This window comes from Pleurodeles waltl, chromosome 1_1 (assembly GCF_031143425.1).
Source record: "Pleurodeles waltl isolate 20211129_DDA chromosome 1_1, aPleWal1.hap1.20221129, whole genome shotgun sequence".
Taxonomy (NCBI): Eukaryota; Metazoa; Chordata; class Amphibia; order Caudata; family Salamandridae; genus Pleurodeles; species Pleurodeles waltl.
The window spans coordinates 434,391,440-434,410,214 of record NC_090436.1 but is presented as its reverse complement, the minus strand read 5'-3'; the positions used below and the strand labels follow the sequence as shown (position 1 = coordinate 434,410,214).

General features: G+C 43.2%; 1 protein-coding gene across 2 annotated transcripts in view; it reads left to right on the top strand.

The window, feature by feature from the left end:
- The window catches only part of BDP1 (BDP1 general transcription factor IIIB subunit), a 1,097,554-nt gene that overhangs the window by 558,682 nt on the left and 520,097 nt on the right, over positions 1–18,775 (top strand). For both annotated transcript variants that reach the window (XM_069224223.1, XM_069224213.1), the window contains exons 25-26: positions 3,913–4,100; positions 16,706–16,919. In XM_069224223.1, the coding sequence (XP_069080324.1) occupies positions 3,913–4,100; positions 16,706–16,919 (402 nt within the window). The remainder of the gene's footprint in view (positions 1–3,912; positions 4,101–16,705; positions 16,920–18,775) is intronic.

Sequence of the window (18,775 nt, the reverse complement as noted above, 5' to 3'; positions counted from 1 at the left end):
TGAGGTGGTAGTAAAGGCTTTTCTGGTTTCTGGAATACATCAGCATATACCAGATGATGTCTGGGTACTCCTTGTAGAACGTTGATGGAACATCCCACTTAAGGTGGTGTTAGTAGGATACTCTTTGGGGACCAATAGGTTCCTGCCAAATAACAATGCTGTTGGCAAAAATGGGAGGAAAGAGAAATGGTTCTAGTTTCCCAATTAATGTAGGGATTATGCCGGGTTAGCCATGGAATCCCCAGAATCATTAAGTGATGCGGTGAGGATATCACGTCGAAGGAAATGTTTTCTTGATGTTTCCCGAAATGCAGACATAACGTAGGAGTGGTATGCCTGACAGGTCCCGAGGCTAGGAGGGACCCATCCACTGTGTGGACTTTCTCTGGTACGTCCTTGGGTATCCGAGGAATCTGTCTTTCCATGGCCCATGTTTCGTCTAGGTAGATACCACTGGCTCCACAATCCAACAAGGCCAGTGCTCTTTCTTCACGGCCATCTGCTAATTGTAAGGTGACGGGTAAGAGGAAAAGAGCGATTATTTCTTCTCTGGAGGAACAGATGGAAGGTATCTCGGAGTATCCCGTCCTCACCCTTCTCACAGAGGACGGGAGCTGGCGTTTCCCAAGGGCCTGGCTGGACAGATGGGACAGGTACGGAGTAGATGACCAGAAGCACCACAGTAAAGGCAAAGTCCTTTCCGTCGCCTGTTTTCACGCTCACTAGTTGATAACGGCCCACGCGCCATATCGATTTGCATAGGTTCCTCATCAGTAGGCCCTTTAGGTTCAGAACGAGTCTTCTCGGAACGATGAAGAATGGCATGGGAGGTCATTGAGTGTGATGGTATACTATTCTTTTTCTTCTCCACTCTTCGCTCATTTAGATGATATTCTATCGCAATTGTCAAATCCATTAAACCCTTGAGATTCTCCACTCTGGTGGAGTGCACTAGTTCATCCTTAATGTCATCCCGAAGACCCCTTTGAAAAAGGGTCACCAAGGTACGCTCCACCCAAGAGGTCTCAGCTGCCAATTGTCTAAACCATGTGATGTATTGTAGAACATCCTGACTTCCTTGTTGAATATCGCATAGAGCTTCTTCTGCCGAAGATTCAAGTCCAGGACGCTCAAACATTTGTTTAAAGACAGCGATAAAGGCTGAATAGTTAGACAGGCTGGAATCATTGCCTGTCACCAAGGGGGTTGCCCAGGCTAAGGCCGGACCAGATAGAGCGCTGATCAAATATCCAACCTTAGTTTTATCTTGCATGAACTGTGAAGGACGGAATGCGAAATAAACTGTCAAAGCATCTAGGAATACTCGCAGTTTGTTTAGGATCCCCAGAGAAGCGAGGTGTGGTTGCAGAGATAGTAGGGACATCAGTGGCCCTAGAGGCTAGGGCTTGTCAGAAAGCTGTATTTTCGGTTCGTAGCTGTTGGAGTTCTTGGGCTTGTTGTTGGATAGTCAAGAGCAACGTTTGACTTGTTGGTTCCGTACTCATCACAGGATTCTCCATGGTTTCGGTCAACGACTGAAGTTATAGGCGTTGCAATCTGTCACGATTCACCCTGGGCTTACCGTCTGTATCGGAGAGGGATGATGTGTGGCCTCTGTTCCTGCAAGTCCTGCTCTGACTGAGGTATTTGCGACCCCTTCCGGTACCCACGGTGCTGTTGACAATAGTACGCCACCACAGTCCGTGCCCTCCAGAAGGAGTCCCAGAGGAAAAACCCCAAGGGGAAAAAACCTCCAACAGGAACTTCCTGGAACAGAAGGAGGACACAAGGAATTAGCACTCAAGAGTCAGGAAATACTGGAAAGCCGAAGAAAAAACAGGAACAACTGGCGTCTAAGTGAAGACCAGCCGGAGCGTGACCACCACAGCAGAAGTGTTGCAACGCAATGAGAAGAAGAAATGATTCCCCTTATATACCCACAGACAGGAAGTGATAGACAGGAAGTAGTAACACCACCATTTTGGATTGGGAAGGGGCTATAGCAAGAAATAGGAAAAGACACCATAGTAAAAAGGGAACAGATGCATGCAGGGAAAAGGGAGGTGCAAGGTGTGCTGGGAAGGAGCAGGCATGGCTCCAGGAATCATGCAGGAGGAATGGAAAGCCCAGAAACGGGGCACCCGGTAAGTGGACGCTGGGGTGGAGGGGGGGGCAGACACCCCATGACAACACTCATGTCGTGTGCGGCGAGGACCTACGCCCAATCCTGGGCCTCAGGCCTTGCCGCATCAGGAGAAGAGCACGCGCCGGAGAAAAGAGCCGCCGCGACCTCTAACACGGGCCGCGGCTTCCCCCGCGGTCAGGCCGGGAGACGCCGCAGAGCGACACATCCATTGAGGATTGTTTATTTTTGTAATTTGAGCTTGAACTGGGTTCTGGAACAGTTCACTAACTGTGCCTTTTTTATTTTTTACCCTTTCGAAACCCACCTGACACATTTTTCTATCACTAATTTCACAAACTGTGGAATGAATGTGCAGCAAACTAAGGAAAGGCATCCCTTAGAGTAAAGTTCAGGTTTTGTGCCAGGTTTGGTGTTATTCCCGTCAGCTGATTTTCAACATTTCCAGTGACAGTCCAAATGGGAAGCACTTATTTTTTAATGCTGCCTCCTTTTATTCTCCCCCATCACCGACGGATCTACATAAAACTTGGCATGCTGGTCATACACTGGGTTTATAACGTTGTTTTCTTCCTCACATTCTCTTCTTCAGTAGGGACTAGAAGAATGTTGTATACAATGATGACTTCTGTATTCCCACTGTACAGCCTCCCTCTGACTAATATCACCTATGATCATGTCTCTCCAACTAACTGCACGCAGAAAAGTAAACTATGTGATAATGACAGGTGCAGATTGGGGTATTGGTATCTACTCCTTTAGTGCAGAAATCACCGGTTGGAAACACTGGAACAAATAGAGCGAGGTAAAATTGTTTTCAACAGTAGAGTGCCTAATCCAAACCCATAGAGGCATTTTTTTCGTCACATGCAAAGAGAACCTAGATAGTACCTCCCCTCACGGAATCAGTTACTTTTATCTGAGAGTCACGTACAATGGAGAGGGGCAAATACTGAGCATTCTCTGTTGCTTTTTTCCCTTCTGATTTTTTGCTTTTGATAGTTTCATGCCTAAGAGTAGGTTCAACATATGTAAGGACTGCAAGCACTAGTTGTTGGTATTAGATCCTCAAACTGAAGTGTGCTAGCTCCATTTGTATGTTCACTCTACGACCATCAGGTATGTGAAAGCTAAGACATTTCTATCCCTACATAATCCTGGGTCCCAACCCTGTTTCACCTTGCTAAGCAAGCCAGTGCCTGAAGCATGCTTCAAGTACTTGGGACACTTTGCTATAATTTCTTGAAGAAAGGCCTCAAAGAAAACCCAATAACCCGTACACACCACTCCTGAAGAACAATACAGGAAGGGCTTGCTGTTGCTGGGAAGGTGGAGACTAGATGTAGGTTCTGCAGTCAATGCTGAAAAATATAACTTTTTCAAGACAGTGACATGCAATACAAAAATGAATTTGTATAAATTATTTTGTTTACGTAAATCATTCTGTCTTCTAGTACTTACAACAAAAAAACTCACCTTTTTATTTCACAGCTCAGCCCATTTAGTGAAGCAGTGGGTGATAGCATTTCAAAATAATTAATGTTGAGAGCATGGAAGCAGCCATTGCATTACATGTTATGGCTTAAACTCTAAATGAATACTTTAGTGTTTTGTCATAAATAATGGGTTTAGAATGAATGAATAAATTAGCTCTTTAGCAGAGAAAAGAATCAAATAATATTCAAATAACTGTGTATTCCTTCACAGTGCGAGTGTGTTTGTTTATTTAACATTGATTTTTTTTTGTATTTCCAACAACATCAATTTAGACTACAATTCAGTGCAAGCCTGTCCCAGAACCATCGGTTGAGTTATACAATGATATTTCAGAGAAGTCAACATTGAGCCAAGAAAGTATTGAATCATCAAATAAGTTAGCAGGTTCAAAGAATGTTGACGAAAAAGATGATTCTTCATCTGTCCACCCCAAAGTACAGGATTCTCATCTAGTTGTGAGGTAAGAATGGACCTTTAACACATTAAAAAAAACAGTAAGAATTTATAGTAATTTTGTCAGATTAGCTTCCAGTCTGCTGATTCCTGTGTATTTTTGATGATTTCTGGTCTAGCAAATAAACTTATCTTCAGTAGATGTTGATTGTAAAGTTCAAAAGCATACTGTATATGAAGTTACGCCCTCAACGTAGTAGTGCCTTAGTCTTCATAAGAACATCACTTCCTGTATGCCATGGTCTGTTTTAATATTTCTGTTTTTCTCCTTCTCCATATCAACTGCATTTAGTTATAAGATTTTTGATTTAACAATATCAAAATGCAGTACTAACCAAACTTCTAGTATTGTTTAGTTTAACATATTAGACAAGAAATTACACACACACTGCCAGAATAGGGAAAGCTTTAGGCATATGGTGAACAGATGTGTGTGTTTATTGATCTTACTTGTGGCATAGAGTTTTGGACTTCTGAAACAGCACCATTGTGTCATACCTCAATCTGTTTTCAGGTCATACACAATTAGGGTCTCTGGGAGGGTGAAGCTTCCACCTGGCATCTCACTTCTTGTGTATGTGGACAATCATGGCTTTCACTGCTTAGTGACTGAAGAAATGAGGTAGAGCATTAGACAATGCAGTGAAGGGAGATAAGCTTCTCTGATTTCCACAGTAAAACAGATTAGTGATGCCTGTGCTCTCAGCATACCTGTTACCACCAGGATGAATTCATCATGAAGGATTTTGTTATTGTGCTATTTGCTGGGATGACATATTACTGCAGTATTGGAACTTTAATAGATTCACATGCTTGAATCATCCCCCGGTATATTTAATTAAGTATTATTAACATAGGTTTAAACCTAAAGGCCCTTAGGCCTCTCAGTTTAGCACTCTATCAGAGTCATTTTAAGACAAAGGACCAAACTTCAGGGTCCACCAATCAGGCGACACCACCCTCTAGAACCTTCCTGAGAGATGCTCCAGCCCCCAGATTTTCTACCGCACGTCTTTCTTTGGAATCTCCTCAGAACTCTGCTCTATTCTTCACATCTTTTGGCATAACTTCAAGGCTATACTCGTCAGAACTTATTCTGACTGATTGTTGATAAAGCCAACAACATGCCTGACTAGGAAAAGAAGGGTTTCTTCAGATCCTGCAAGACCTATGGGAAAAAGTGAATACACTCTGAAGACCCTCATCAGGACTGCATGTACTGCCTTTACCCAGACCACTCTGGCAAGGACTGCAAAGTATGTCGCACTTCTCTTCTAAGATCCTGAAGGATAGAGAGGGCAGATTATTAATATGGCTGCAGAAACTAAAATCTAGAGACAACCCAGTCTCTGATTCATACAGCGATGATTCTCCCGCATCTTCCAGAAAGGCATCTAAAAGACCTAGCTCTTATTCAAGGTCTTCCTCAGAGCAGCCAAGATAGGCCCACTAAAAGACCACCTCAGGGTCTTACAAAGGCCGCAACCCTTCTTCATCCCCTCACAAATTCTTCACAAAAGGGGAAAGAGGACATGTCAGCAGTTCCGAAAGGCCTAGAAAATCATCATATGTGCCTCCATCTAAATCTGCTGAACCATTTAAAAGGCCTTCCCCTGCTCCTACAGTTGACAGGCCATTGGCCAAAACTATACCGTCGACGATGGCAGGGGTGAGTGCCCTTCCACCGTCGATAAGGGTTTCTAGATTAATGCCGTCGACGGCCGCTCAGACGACTTCATTACCTGTTTCAAGAGTAGCCACTGCACGCCAGAGGCCAACCACTTTATCACTGTTGAATGTGGCCACACCAGATATTTCCCTACCACATTAGACTGACATATCTGAGAGAGAACAAGAGGAAGGTGAGCTCCTCGACAACCATTTGGAGTGGGAGGAGTATATTATCCCAGGTCCTCATTCTCCTTCACATCCAAAAGTAGATTCACCTCCAGGATTCCATAATCTTATGGAAAGAGCAGCTAAGCGTTTTGCACTTCCAATGTCATCCAAGCTAACTGATTGTTTTCTATATTATTTTAAAGAACCATTTCAGAAGTCAGTATGCTCCATGCCACTGGTCAGTTATATATGGGAGGAGGGCTTGAAGGTTATGCAAAACCCTGCCACAGTCACAGCAGTACTTCCTCGCTTGGATAAGAAGTACAAAGCACCAGAAAATGCCCCAGCATGCTTGACTGGTCACTGCCATCCAGATTTCGTGGTAAGACGAGCAGCCCAGAGAAGATCCAAAAATCCCTCCGCTCCAGTTTCCGCACCTCCCGACAAAGAGGGCAGACGATTAGACAACATCGGTAAAAGATTTTCATCAATGTCTAGTCTCACTATAAGAGCAGCTAACTCCCTGGCAGTGTTAGCCAGATAAGATATGCAATTATGGGCTGACATCGCCCCATATATTGATCAGTTGCCGGAGTACATTAAATTAGAGGCTAGAAAGACATTGCATGAGGGAAAACGCACATTGGCGGAGATAGTTGATTGTGCTATGGACATAGCCACTACAGCGTTTCGTCATCTTGTAGGTGCGGCTTTTCTCTGAACACCAGGTTGGCTGAAGGCCACATCATTCTGTCCGGAAGTGCAGAATAAGATACTAGACCTTCCTTTTGATGGTCAAGCGCTGTTTGGCAAGCACATTGATGAGGCATTGCAGTCGATTAAATCTGACACAGATACTGCAAAATCTTTGGGTACACTCCAGTTTCAGAAGCCTTCCTTTCGAGCCACAAGAGGGCATGGAGTGCCTTCATATAGGGGAGGGTACCAGCCATTCAGATATCAGTCGTTTGCTTCCTCCTCTCAGTAATTTCGTCAACATTACACCCAAAGACAGCCGCCACAAGTGGCGTACAGCAGGTCTGCCACCAGCGGACTGTCAGCTTGTCCAACTAAAGACTCGGCTCGCACAACATGATGTGTCCAGGGCTCCGGCTACCCCCAGCCATATGCCACCAATTCTAGACAGAAAAATATATTTGTTTCTCCAGCAATGAAAAACCATAACATCGGACAAGTGGGTCTTACAGCTGATAAAGTGTCATCGCAGAACTTCCCCGAAGTATCCAGAACAACTCGAGAGAGAGATCAACAAAATGCTCCTCAAGGATGCAATAGAAAAGGTGCCTCCATCACAGCGAGGAAAAGGTTTTTACTCCAGATTCTTCCTCATTTGCAAAAAGTGGAAAGACTGGAGACCGATCCACAATCTCAGAGAATTAAGCACCTACTTGAAAAAACAGTTGTTCCGCATGATCACCCTGCAGGACGTCCGTTTTCAGTTGAGACCAGGTCAGGCGGCCTCTAAACAGAGCATCGCTAGATGGATCTCTTCAGCAATTTGATTTTGCCATCAAGCGGCAGGCAAGCCACTGTAAACCTCTGTTCGTGCATGTTCAGCGTGGGCAGTTTCCTCTTCAGCAGCACTGTTTACAGGTGTACCGCTTGAAGACATTTGTAGGGCAGCAACTTGGAAGAGCTGCCATACTTTTAGTCGACATTACTGCTTGGAAGCATTATCTCAAGGAGAGGTAGCGGTGGGCCAAGCACTTTTCCAGTGAAGGTGAGCTATGTCTTTCATCTCACCATCCTAATTTCAGGTACGCACATTGCTTATAAAAAAGACGTTTGAAATACATGCTAGATTCTCATTAAAGTTTTGCCTATAATGTTTAGAAATGCTTATTATGTATATGTGTATTTAAACATGCGATTAATGTATATATTGTACAAGATAGATGCGTAATACAATGTGCATCAATACTGCTTACTACTCTGATTCAAGCATGTGAATCTACGAACATTCCAATACTGGAGTAAGAAAATGAGTTACTTACCTGTAACTTTAGTTCTCCAGTATTGGAATCTTTCATAGATTCACATGCGACCCACCCGCCTCCCAGGAGAAGCTCACCATCACCTGTCTTTTCTCTTTTATATCCTATACACACTTGTGCTTAGAAAATCTGAGGTGCTAGAGCTTCATTCAGGAATGTTCTAGAGCAGTGGTTCCCAACCTGTGGTCCGGGGACCCCTGGGGTTCCGTGAAGCCTCCTCAGGGGGTCTGCGACTGCTTAGATAATTAAGAAATATTAAAATATTAGGTCCCCAGCTTTCAGTAATGACTTAGTGGGGGGGTCCCCGGACTCCAAGAACGAGTCATTGGGGGTTCCCGGGTTCCAGTAATCATAAAGTAGGGGTCCACAGAAGTCAAAAGGTTGGGAACCACTGTTCTAGAGTGTGGTGTCACTTGATTGGTGGACCCTGAAGTTTAGTCCTTTTTCTTAAAATGACTGAGAGGCCTAAGGTCCTTTAGGTGTAAACCTATGTTAATACTACTACAATAATAAAATGCTGTCCTTATCTGCTCAGAATACTTTTGTGTGTTCCTCACTTAGTCCGCAAGTCTGAGAACATCTTTCATGCTAGACTGTTTGTAAATACCTATACATCAGTCTCCTGTGGTTACCATGACTTGTACTGGGGGAAGAGGTTACACAATTGTTTTTTTACTGTAGAGGTGGTCAAGCACCAGCCTATGTATTTGATTTTTGTTGATGACATTGTTAAACTTTGCTGCATTTAATCTATTCATTGGTTATGAAAATAAACGTTGATTAAATAAAAAAAAGAAAGTAGAAATATTTGCAGCTCTGGATTTAGATGCGTCCCAGACACAAATCCAATCTCCATGTCGGAAGTGTTTGTCCAGAGACTGTTTCGCTCTCTGCTGCACCAAAAGAGGTCTGGATGATCAACTTTGATCACATGATCACACTCACAGGCTCTTTAATGACCTCCAAATGAAAAAATCACCTGATATTAGATGACTTGACCTGGGTCCATTTCTTTAAACTCAGGTAAGCCAACCTGCAGGAGACATAATGCAGAATCAATAGCATATATGAAAATGCTTGGATATTGTTGCTTAAGGAGGTATGAAGAATTATCTTTGTGAATAGGAAGTCCCTCAACATTGTGACTGTTTGTAATCTAAATAGATCCCTTATAAGTGGGGATACATCTTTTACAAATTAATTTGTGTAAATTTGAGACAACTCTGTTTCCCCTAGAGATAAGGCAATCATTTTGTAGAAAGCTTGAAACCAACTGAGAGGGACAAGAAGACTTGCCAGAAAACGTGTGACCCAATTTGCAGTCATAGAGTTGGAAAAGAGTGAAGAGACAGGCAAGGAACAAACAAAGTAAAAATAGGTTGAAGACTGAGATGGACCAAGAGATCCTCAGATCATTCAATAGAACATTGCAAGGCTGCTTTGATTATCCTTTTGGCACTTTTTGGCTCTTATTTTATGATGACCTCCTCCCTAGTCTGATGTTTACTTCAGAGTTGTAGTCTGGCCCTGTCTAAATTTTGTCTCACTTCTGCTTGATGTGAGAGCTTGACCACTCACCTGAAAAGCAGGTCATCTGCAGGGGCGATGACTGTGCCCTGTCCTCTCAGAACACCTCTCGGCACTGTCGATCTTAACACAGGAGCCCTGGCCGGTGTCCTCAAAGGTAGGGGGATTTGGATGACAGAGCGATCAAGAGAAACTGCCACTGTTGCCTGTTCCCGGGAGGCCCAACTCTTCAGGGTGCAAGTGGTTGGTGTCACTGATTTGTTGAGGAGTCAGGTTCTATATGGGAAAGGAACAGGTATGAGTGACATGCTGCTCACTAAGCAACTAATACTCACAGACTCACTCAAACCCCCTAGATAATCACCTGTCACTCAACTTGCTTCCTTGTACTCTCTTTTCACTCGGTAGGGCTGGCAGGAATGCGCCACTATTGCCTTGGACTTCTCTCTGTCCTATATCATGTTAAGGAATCACTTGACGTTGTTGCACATACTAAACATGTAACTTAACTAAAACACACAGAACAGGAATATTTTCTTCCCGCAAGCAAATATACATAGGCACTGGTTGAACAATAAAGCTCAGAAGACTTTCAAAACATGATTGCCCCATGTTCTTTTTTTGTGACAATCACTGACATTGAGTATGGATCAATGCTGAAAATGATTTGTAGGAATTTATGATTTTGTTAACAACAGGCAGCACATACACAAACATTGAGGGTTATATTCTTACAACAGGTTTCAGGTGTGTTGATTTATTTCAAAGGTCCCAAGTTAAAGACAGCATCAGTTGAATAGGAGTAATAATAAAAATAATCAAGGCTAAACAGTCTTTCAGGCATTCTTGCTAACCACCTTGGATGTCTCTCTCTCTGAAACGAAAGTCCCTGAAGTATTTTTTTAAAAATACATGAAGGATTAGTTCAAAAAGCATTCACACTTCTGTCAGTGCCTTTTATTTTGTCACTTAGCTTGACTGGAAGAAGTCTTGGATCCTGGTTGCCGGATAACAGTGAGAAAGCCTTGGGGAATTCTCTGCTGGGCTGGCTCTCGACCTCAGCTTAGTCCTTTCCCTGGTTACAGGGCAACAGTGAAGAAGCTTGGAGGAGTTGGCTGACTCTCTTGACCTCAGCTCTGCAGAAACATGAAACAAAGCTGTTAGAAATGGGGTCTTTGGTTGGCAGTCAGGGCCCCCCTTTCCAAGCAAGGACCCTCTCTCTAGTCAGAGACCCTGTTTAAATACCCAAATGTACCTTTGAAGTGGGAGAGACTCCAAAGAGTGGCTTAGAAGTGCATAAGGTCCCCTTTTAGTTCCATCCTGTCTGCCAGGGTCCCAGTAGGGGCTTTGCAGTCCATTGTGTGAGGGCAGGCCACTGTCCTTTGACATGTAAGTGTCAGGCCCTCCACCCTCCCAGCCCAGGAAGAACCATTCAGTATGCAGATGTGACTAAGCATCCTGTGTTTGGGGTTGTCTGAGTGAAATGCACAAGGGAGCTGTCAACTAACCCAGCCAGATGTGGATTGTAAGGTACAGAAGGATTTAAGTGCAGAGAAATGCTCACTTTCTAAAAGTGGCATTTCTAAAATAGTTATATTCAATTCAACTTCACCAGTCAGCAGGATTTTGCAGTACCATTCCAACCTTACTAAATATGAACGTGTTACTCCTTTCAGAATCTACCACTCAAACAGTATATGAGGGTAGCCCTAATGTTAGCCTATGAAAGGAGCAGGCCTCACAGCAGTGTAAAACAAACTTAGGAGTTTTACACTACCAGGACATATACACTACACAGGTAAATGTCCAGCCTTCTCCCTATATAGCACCCTGCCCTATGGGTTTCCTAGGGCCTACTTAGGGGTGACTTAAATGTAGAAAAAGAAGAGTTTAAGGCTTGGCCAGTACTTTTAAATGCCAAGTCAAATTGGCAGTGAAACTGCACACACAGGCCTTACAATGGCAGGCCTGAGACATGGTTAAGGGGCTACTTAGGTGGGTGGCAGAATCAGTGCTGCAGGCCCACTAGTAGCATTTAAGTACATTAAATAAGACAACTGGGTATGAGCCAATGTCACCATGTTTTAAGGGAGAGAGCATATGCACTTTAGCACTGGTTAGCAGTGGTAAAGTGCGCAGAGTCCCAAAACCAGCAATACAGTGTCAAAAAGTGGAGGGAGGGAGGCAGGCAGAAAGATGAGGGTGACCACCCTAAGGCTGTCAGGTCTAACAAAAGCCAACACTGCCGGACCTGTGTGAGGCTATTTATAGTCTATCTTGGAAGAAGTCATGTGTAACACATGGCAAACAGAAGAGCACACGGGTGTTGCCTAGCAACCAGGACAGCAGCTGTCTAGAAAAGTGCAGAGTCTCAGGTGTCTACAAACCGGCCTCATGGGAGCAGAATAAAGCAGAATAAACAATCCTTGGCAATGGTGACTGTGCACGTTAGCAGCACCAAGTAACAAGCCTTGATTAAACCCAGCAATGGCAATTCAGTGCAGTTGACCGCATTCATTATTTAAAGTAACATGATTGAGTCAGCACCCCTGGGGTAGCTGGCTGCTCACAACACAAGAACTAGACCTGGGCGAGGGAATCACAACACTTGACTTATCTCATGCTCGAAAAATGTTGGAATATTATGTTTAGTTCCCTGGCAGGTCTTGCTATGTTGGTTGTTATGTGGGTGTGTGCTGGTTATAGCAAGTCAAGAGACTCACTCCATAATTTAATTGATGGGTTTGCTTATGCTCGGGGAAGATTGAACAACCACTGCTGTCCACAGACCTTCCCTTTCTTATGTTAGATGGGGCATGGTCCACTCACCTTACACACAACATTGTATTGTTACTGCTGTCCAAATGTTACAGTTATAACAGTGTATGCTCAAGGTTTACATTTCCTTAAAAAGCGGAAGCAGTACTAAAATGGCTGTACACGAAGGAGGCTGAAGTGGTGCTAATTCTTAGGATGCGCCTGTTGGCTCTCAATGTCTCACGTTTGGGATGTAAGCTTATAGTAGGATACAGTGGTGCAATTCAAGGAGCAGTGCTCTCATTTAGTACTGGGGCCTGTTAGAAATGGGGTCTCCAGTTGACAGAGATATACAACCTTGTCCAAGTAGGGATCACAATCCTAGTCAGGGTAAATCACACACATTCTAAATTATCCTGTGCCCACCCTCTGGTAGCGTGGCACTGAGCAGTCAGGCTTAACATAAAAGGCAATGTGTAAAGTATTTGTGCCATAAATCACGCAACAACACAGGGACAACACCACAAAAATACACCACACAGGTTTAGAAACATATAAGATATTTATCTGAATTAATTAAGGTCAAAGCATCAAGATTTGATAAATACACGTTGAAATATCACTTTTGAAATGATAAGAAGAGTATTAAGTCATTAAAAAGTAACAAGTGTCTCTTGCAAGAACAAAGTACATGGTATGCGTCAAAATTACTCACAGGGAGACCGCAGAGTAGGAGATGCATGGAAAATGAAGGGTGTGCGTCAGATTTCCGGGCGCACACAGATGATGCGCTGATTATTTTCCACGCTGCAAGCATTTTGTGCCAAATTCCGGTGTGCAGCTTGAATCCTCTTTGCAATGCAGGGTCTTTTGACACCCAGGGACGATGTGTGGAAATCTTGGGCGTGCAAGATGCAGTCACAGGTGCTGCGTAGTTCCGTTGGGCAATGCGTCGGAGTTTCTGTCGCACGGCAGTCGCTGCGTCAATTCCTACAGCAGGAAGTCAGGCTGCATCTTTCCTGCTTGGGATGCGTCGATCCAGGGGGGATGTGCGTCAAAGTTCCGGTCGCTATGCTGGCGCTGCGTCGATCTCCACTTGGGAATCCGGGCTGCGTCGTTCTGCGTCTGCGATGCTGTGATTCTTTCACCGCTAAGCAGGCTGCGCGTCGATTCCATCAGGCTGTGTGTCAATTTTTGCTGCACAAGGAGTTCCTTTGCAGAGATGAAGTCTTTTTGGCCTTGAGACTTCAGGAAACAGGAGGCAAGCTCAATCCAAGCCCTTGGTGAGCACTTCTCAGCAAAACCAGAGGCCAGCAAGGCAGCAGGGCAACAGCAAGGCAGCAGTCCTTCACAGCAAAGCAGTCCAGGTGAGTCCTTTGGGCAGCCGGGCAGCTCCACTTGGTAGGTTGCAGGGTATGGTTCAGATTATCTGTCCCAGGAAGTGTCTAAGTTGGTAGGGTCAAGGACCCAGTTTATATACCCAAAAGTGCCTTTGAAGTAGAGAAGGCTTCAAAGAGTGTTTTCAAGTGGGCAAGGTCCCCTTTCAGTACAACCCTGTCTGCCAGGGACCCAGTAGGGGATTTGGCAGTCCATTGTGTGAGGGCAGGCCACTCTCATTTGAAATGTAAGTGTCAGGCCCTCCACCCTTCCAGCCCAGGAAGACCCATTCATTATGCAGATGTGTGCAGGTGTGACTAAGCATCCTCTGTTTGTGGTTGTCTGGGTGAAATGCACAAGGGAGCTGTCAACCAGCCCAGCCCAGATGTGGATTGGAGACTGGCTGTAAGGGACAGAAGGATTTTACGTGCAGAGAAATGCTCACTTTCTAAAAGTCGCATTTCTAAAATCGTAATATAAAATCCAACCTCACCAGTCAGCAGGATTTAGTATTTCCATTCTGGCCATACTAAATATGACCTGTCTACCCCTTTCTGCACAGAACCTACCACTCAAACAGTATCTGAGGGTAGCCCTAGTGTTAGCCTTTTAAAGGAGCAGGCCTCACAGCAGGGGAAAACAAATGTAGGAGTTTTCCACTACCAGGACGTATAAAACACACAGATAAATGTCCTGCCTTTTGCCTACATAGCACCCTACCCTATGGGTCATCCAGGGCCTTAGGGGTGACTTATATGTAGAAAAAGGGGAGTTTCAGGCTTGGCAAGTACTTTTAAATGCCAAGTCGGAGTGGCAGTGAAACTGCACACACAGGCCTTGCTCTGGCAGGCCTAGGACATGGTGAAGGGGCTACTTATGTGGGCGGCACAATCAGTGCTATAGTCCCACTAGTAGCATTTAATTTACAGGCCCTGGCACATGCAGTGCACTTTACTAGGGACTTGCACGAAAATTAAATATGCCAATTGAGTATGAGCCAATGTCACCATGTTTTAAATAAGAGAGCATATGCACTTTAGCTCTGGTTAGCACTGGTAAAGTGCGCAGAGTCCTAAAACCAGCAAAAACAGTGTCAAAAAGTGGAGGGAGGCAGGCAAAAGGTTGGTGGTGACCACCCTAGGGTTGTCAGGTCTAGCAAGGCCCCTTTCAGGTTAGAATCATCCTACAAAGACAAGGAAAGAAGAGTAACTGGCTTGCAGGGTCACCTCCAAAATAGAAAAGACACCAAGTAATAAGCTATCCATCCCTTTCACTTCAGTAGTGGGGAGTCTAGACTTTCTACCATGCATGGCTGATAAAGGGTCCTCAAGGTGGGCTGGAGGATCACCCCCTGTTTTAGACTCTTTCTTTTACTGTGGTATGCTAAAAACTAGGTGTCGGTGCGCAAGTGATTTTCAGTTAGGACCAACAGATGTTTGTAAACTGACCCAGCTTCTTCATTGGGCGCCACAGTACAGGGTATAACAGGTAGGGTATAGGTTATTACAGATTGGGACAAGTGACAGCCTAAGAATGAGTGACCCTTTTTCCTATGGGAAGACAACACTTGCTATTTCTCACTTGGAACAATCAAAGTTAATCAGCTCTTTTAAATGCATACACTTATAAAGAAACAAACTGGTGAGCTCCAAGTGGATATTCTTGAAAGCTCCTAGGTCTTTATTTGGCAGAGGGTGGCAAATAAGTTTAAAGGACTGCAAGGAGAGTTCATATAAAGTAATGCTATGAAGGTACTTGCCACCAAGGAGACTCAAAGTGATCTTCACAGTTTGGGATGCCTGCTGGAGGAGGTGCAACAAGACAAGGTCTTACCTCCACATTTGGTGAATATGGGAGTATGTTAATGGCTTTTGAGCGGCAGTCTTATCTCACAAAAAAGGTATCACCACTATACAGTTACAGTTAGACCCAGTAGTCTGTGATAGTTTGTCCCCACAATCATCATCCACATGTAAATTAATCTCACAATTTATGCTTGCTGCCAGATTGACAATTGTTAAAAAATGTAAGGCCCCGAACTTCCTAACGTAAGTCTGTGATGGGCCAATGTAGGGAATGTATTAGGGGTGGGCGCAACTAGAGTAGTTCAGTAATCATGTGGAATTACTTAAACTTTTTGTGAGACTACGCTTGAATTAGGCAACAAGAGTAATTCTGCTTTTAGCGCTTTTTCTTAGTGCAAAAATGCTCCCTTGCATCCAAAATGGATGCAAGTTTACATTTTGCACTAATAGAATTAAATGCAACAAAACACAAATAGAGTGGCGGCTCGTGCTTGCTAAATGTGCTTTTGGGGTAGGATTTCCCTCCAACTTTCTACTGATGTTTAATGCTATTTTCTTAGCGCAAAATGCCCCCTTTCACCCAAATGGCCAAGAGGATGTATTTTGCACTAAGAAACGGCGTTAAATACAGCAGAAAACGAATATGGAATACAAGCAGCTGGTCACACTTGCTTAATGCTTTCACTGTAGGATTTTTCCCCCTGAATTGCTCTTAGTGTCGCAAGGAGGAGTAAAATTGTAACTATCAGCAATTCCGCATCAAAGAGAAACACAGAATTACCAAAAACAATTGTGGTGTAATTCAAATTCCACCCAGGCCTTGGAATGTATAGCCAATGAAAAAAGTGACAGCAGAATTCAGAGATAAACTTGTCTAGTTTTGAGTCAGTATGAACACCATTCCAAACATTTTAAAAAAAGGTAAACCTCTCTGATGGCACATCTTGTAGTACAAAAAAATATATGTTTACATTTCAGCCATTTCTGATGTTTAACAAATGCTGCTACTGGAACATTAGCTGGAGCCCTCTCTCTCCCTTCTCATTTGCCCAATTCATTGTAAGCTATACAACACTATGGTATGAAGTATACACAGTGCTTTTCACTGTTGACTAGAACATATTCAACATGCTTGTTTAGTTGTTTTTGAGCACCTGCAAGATAATGCTTTATTATTGAATGATTAAGTAAAGTTTTCTGAAAAAAGTCACTCGTCTTCCATTAATTCAGATCTCATTTTTGCTCTTTGTAAATTAAACATGGCTTTATTTTCATTCTTTCCATTCTGCCAGTTCCACCAGTATGCTCCCTTCTTATGAGGACGGAAAAAGGGATGTTTTAAGTCCTACACAGCAAGTAAGAGGGCGGCTTCTTAGGCCGAGGCCGAACCTCGTCAGAGCCATTGACAGAAAAGTGACTCAGCTGGCTTCATTTAAGGACACAAATGAAGTGCAGGTTCCATTAGCTTCAGCACAACAAATCACATCCATCAACATCTCTTCTGTGGTATGCTCAGTTTGCTTATTTTGACATTTTTACTACATTGTACCTCACTGTGCTTTTCTCATCCGCAGTTTTGTGAAATTGTCATTCTTTTTTCTTGATCTTTGATTTATCTAATATTTATGTCCTTTGTATACATCTGACTCCCATATACTGCATTGAACACAACAATACAATAGATATGTATCCATACAGCAGTGGTGCAAGATTCTGATACACATAAAACAGGCACAGTTATGGTGAAAACGTAATTCACATTACATTGATTAGGAGAGGTCTTCTAGCTAAGAATATTACCATAGGTCAGACAGATTGCTGGATCAGCTGCTCTCAGTTGAAGAGTGTAGTCTGGAAGACAAGTGGAGGTGCTCCATCTCTTTAAGCACATCTCCTTCCTCAGAAGAACTCTGATAAAGAACACCTGTATTAGCCGTCATCAGTTATGACATGCGATCATCCTTAAAAAACTCAAGAGGTATGTTCACAATTAAATGCTATGACTAAAAACAGAGTAGCGTTAAGAAATAGCTAGAGTGTGTATGGATGCTAGGAAATTTCTAAACATGTCAGAAATGTTAATTTTATTCTTGCTGCTTAGACATGCATAATTGCTTTAATATTTTCATGCTGTGTGGTTAAGATGTACATTTTAAGTAGTGGATTAAGGCTTTTAAAATAAACATTTTAAATAAATCCCTGTTGCGACTAGTGCTATGCTTCATTGTGTTGCAAAAAAATAAAGAATTAGTTTACCGCTATGTCCATGAAACTTAAGTTGTACTGTTAAGTAACCTGACAACACTGCAGATGCAAGATTGCTTAGTGGGTTTGTGACAGGGATGTGGTGTCCAAATCTTACTTCTTCCTCTGCATAGTGCATTGAACTGAGTCTCTGCACTCTTGGGTTAGACTTGCAACCCCTGCAGGTCTTGGAATCCCATAATTCATATAATTATCTCCAGATTGGTGGTGGAGATTACTCATTTTAAGGTCTGTGTATCCTAAAGATGAAATTATATAAACAATATATAACCGCTAATCACTTAAAGCAAAAACACATATGGAATATAATAAAACTTTATATTTGTAAAATCATATGTATTTATGATAAATACTAGGTGCAAGCAAAAAGGCATAGAAAACATGACCATTAAATGTATATTGTGCATAATAAAAGCTGTGTCTTGACAATAAGCAAATCGAGCATTATAGTTGGTTGATAATTGATGCAGCTGGGAATGAAAGATAAAAAACAGAAAATCAGCACAGGCTGAATTCTCTGGCTTGAAAATAGATAAGAGTGTTCCCGAATCAATGATGATGTCATATTGTCTCCATAGTTTCTCGGGACCTTTGTAGTAAGTAACATGTAAGGAGTTGTGACCGGCATGGTCAATGCAGTGATTTGGCTTAGCACCATCATTTAATAAAGTAGGTGGACAAGCACATTGGAACAGATCCTTTAGTTCCATGGTTTAAAGGTGGTGACTTAGCTTTGTTCTTCATTTCAGTAGCAGTAGATTAATCGATTGTTGAGAACAGCCCCTCATATTAAGCATATTTCACAATTAGTAGGTGCGTTGCTCTGCTGTAGATTCAATGAGCTCAGCAGCATTGATAGATGACATGGGGTGTATCACCAGAGGTAGCTTCAGGTTAGTTTCTTTCATACAGCTCATGCACCAGAAGACTGGAGTCACTTGAAGAGCTTTCATTTTACGAAAGGACAGAGTCCGGTACTCTCCTAGTACCAACAGCCAGTCATAACCAAGATAAAATGCTAGTGTCCTGCATTTCTGTTCAGCTGCGTAGGTGTGCTCCATGTTGTTGTTGGGGCAGGTACACATTCTGTGGTAGAA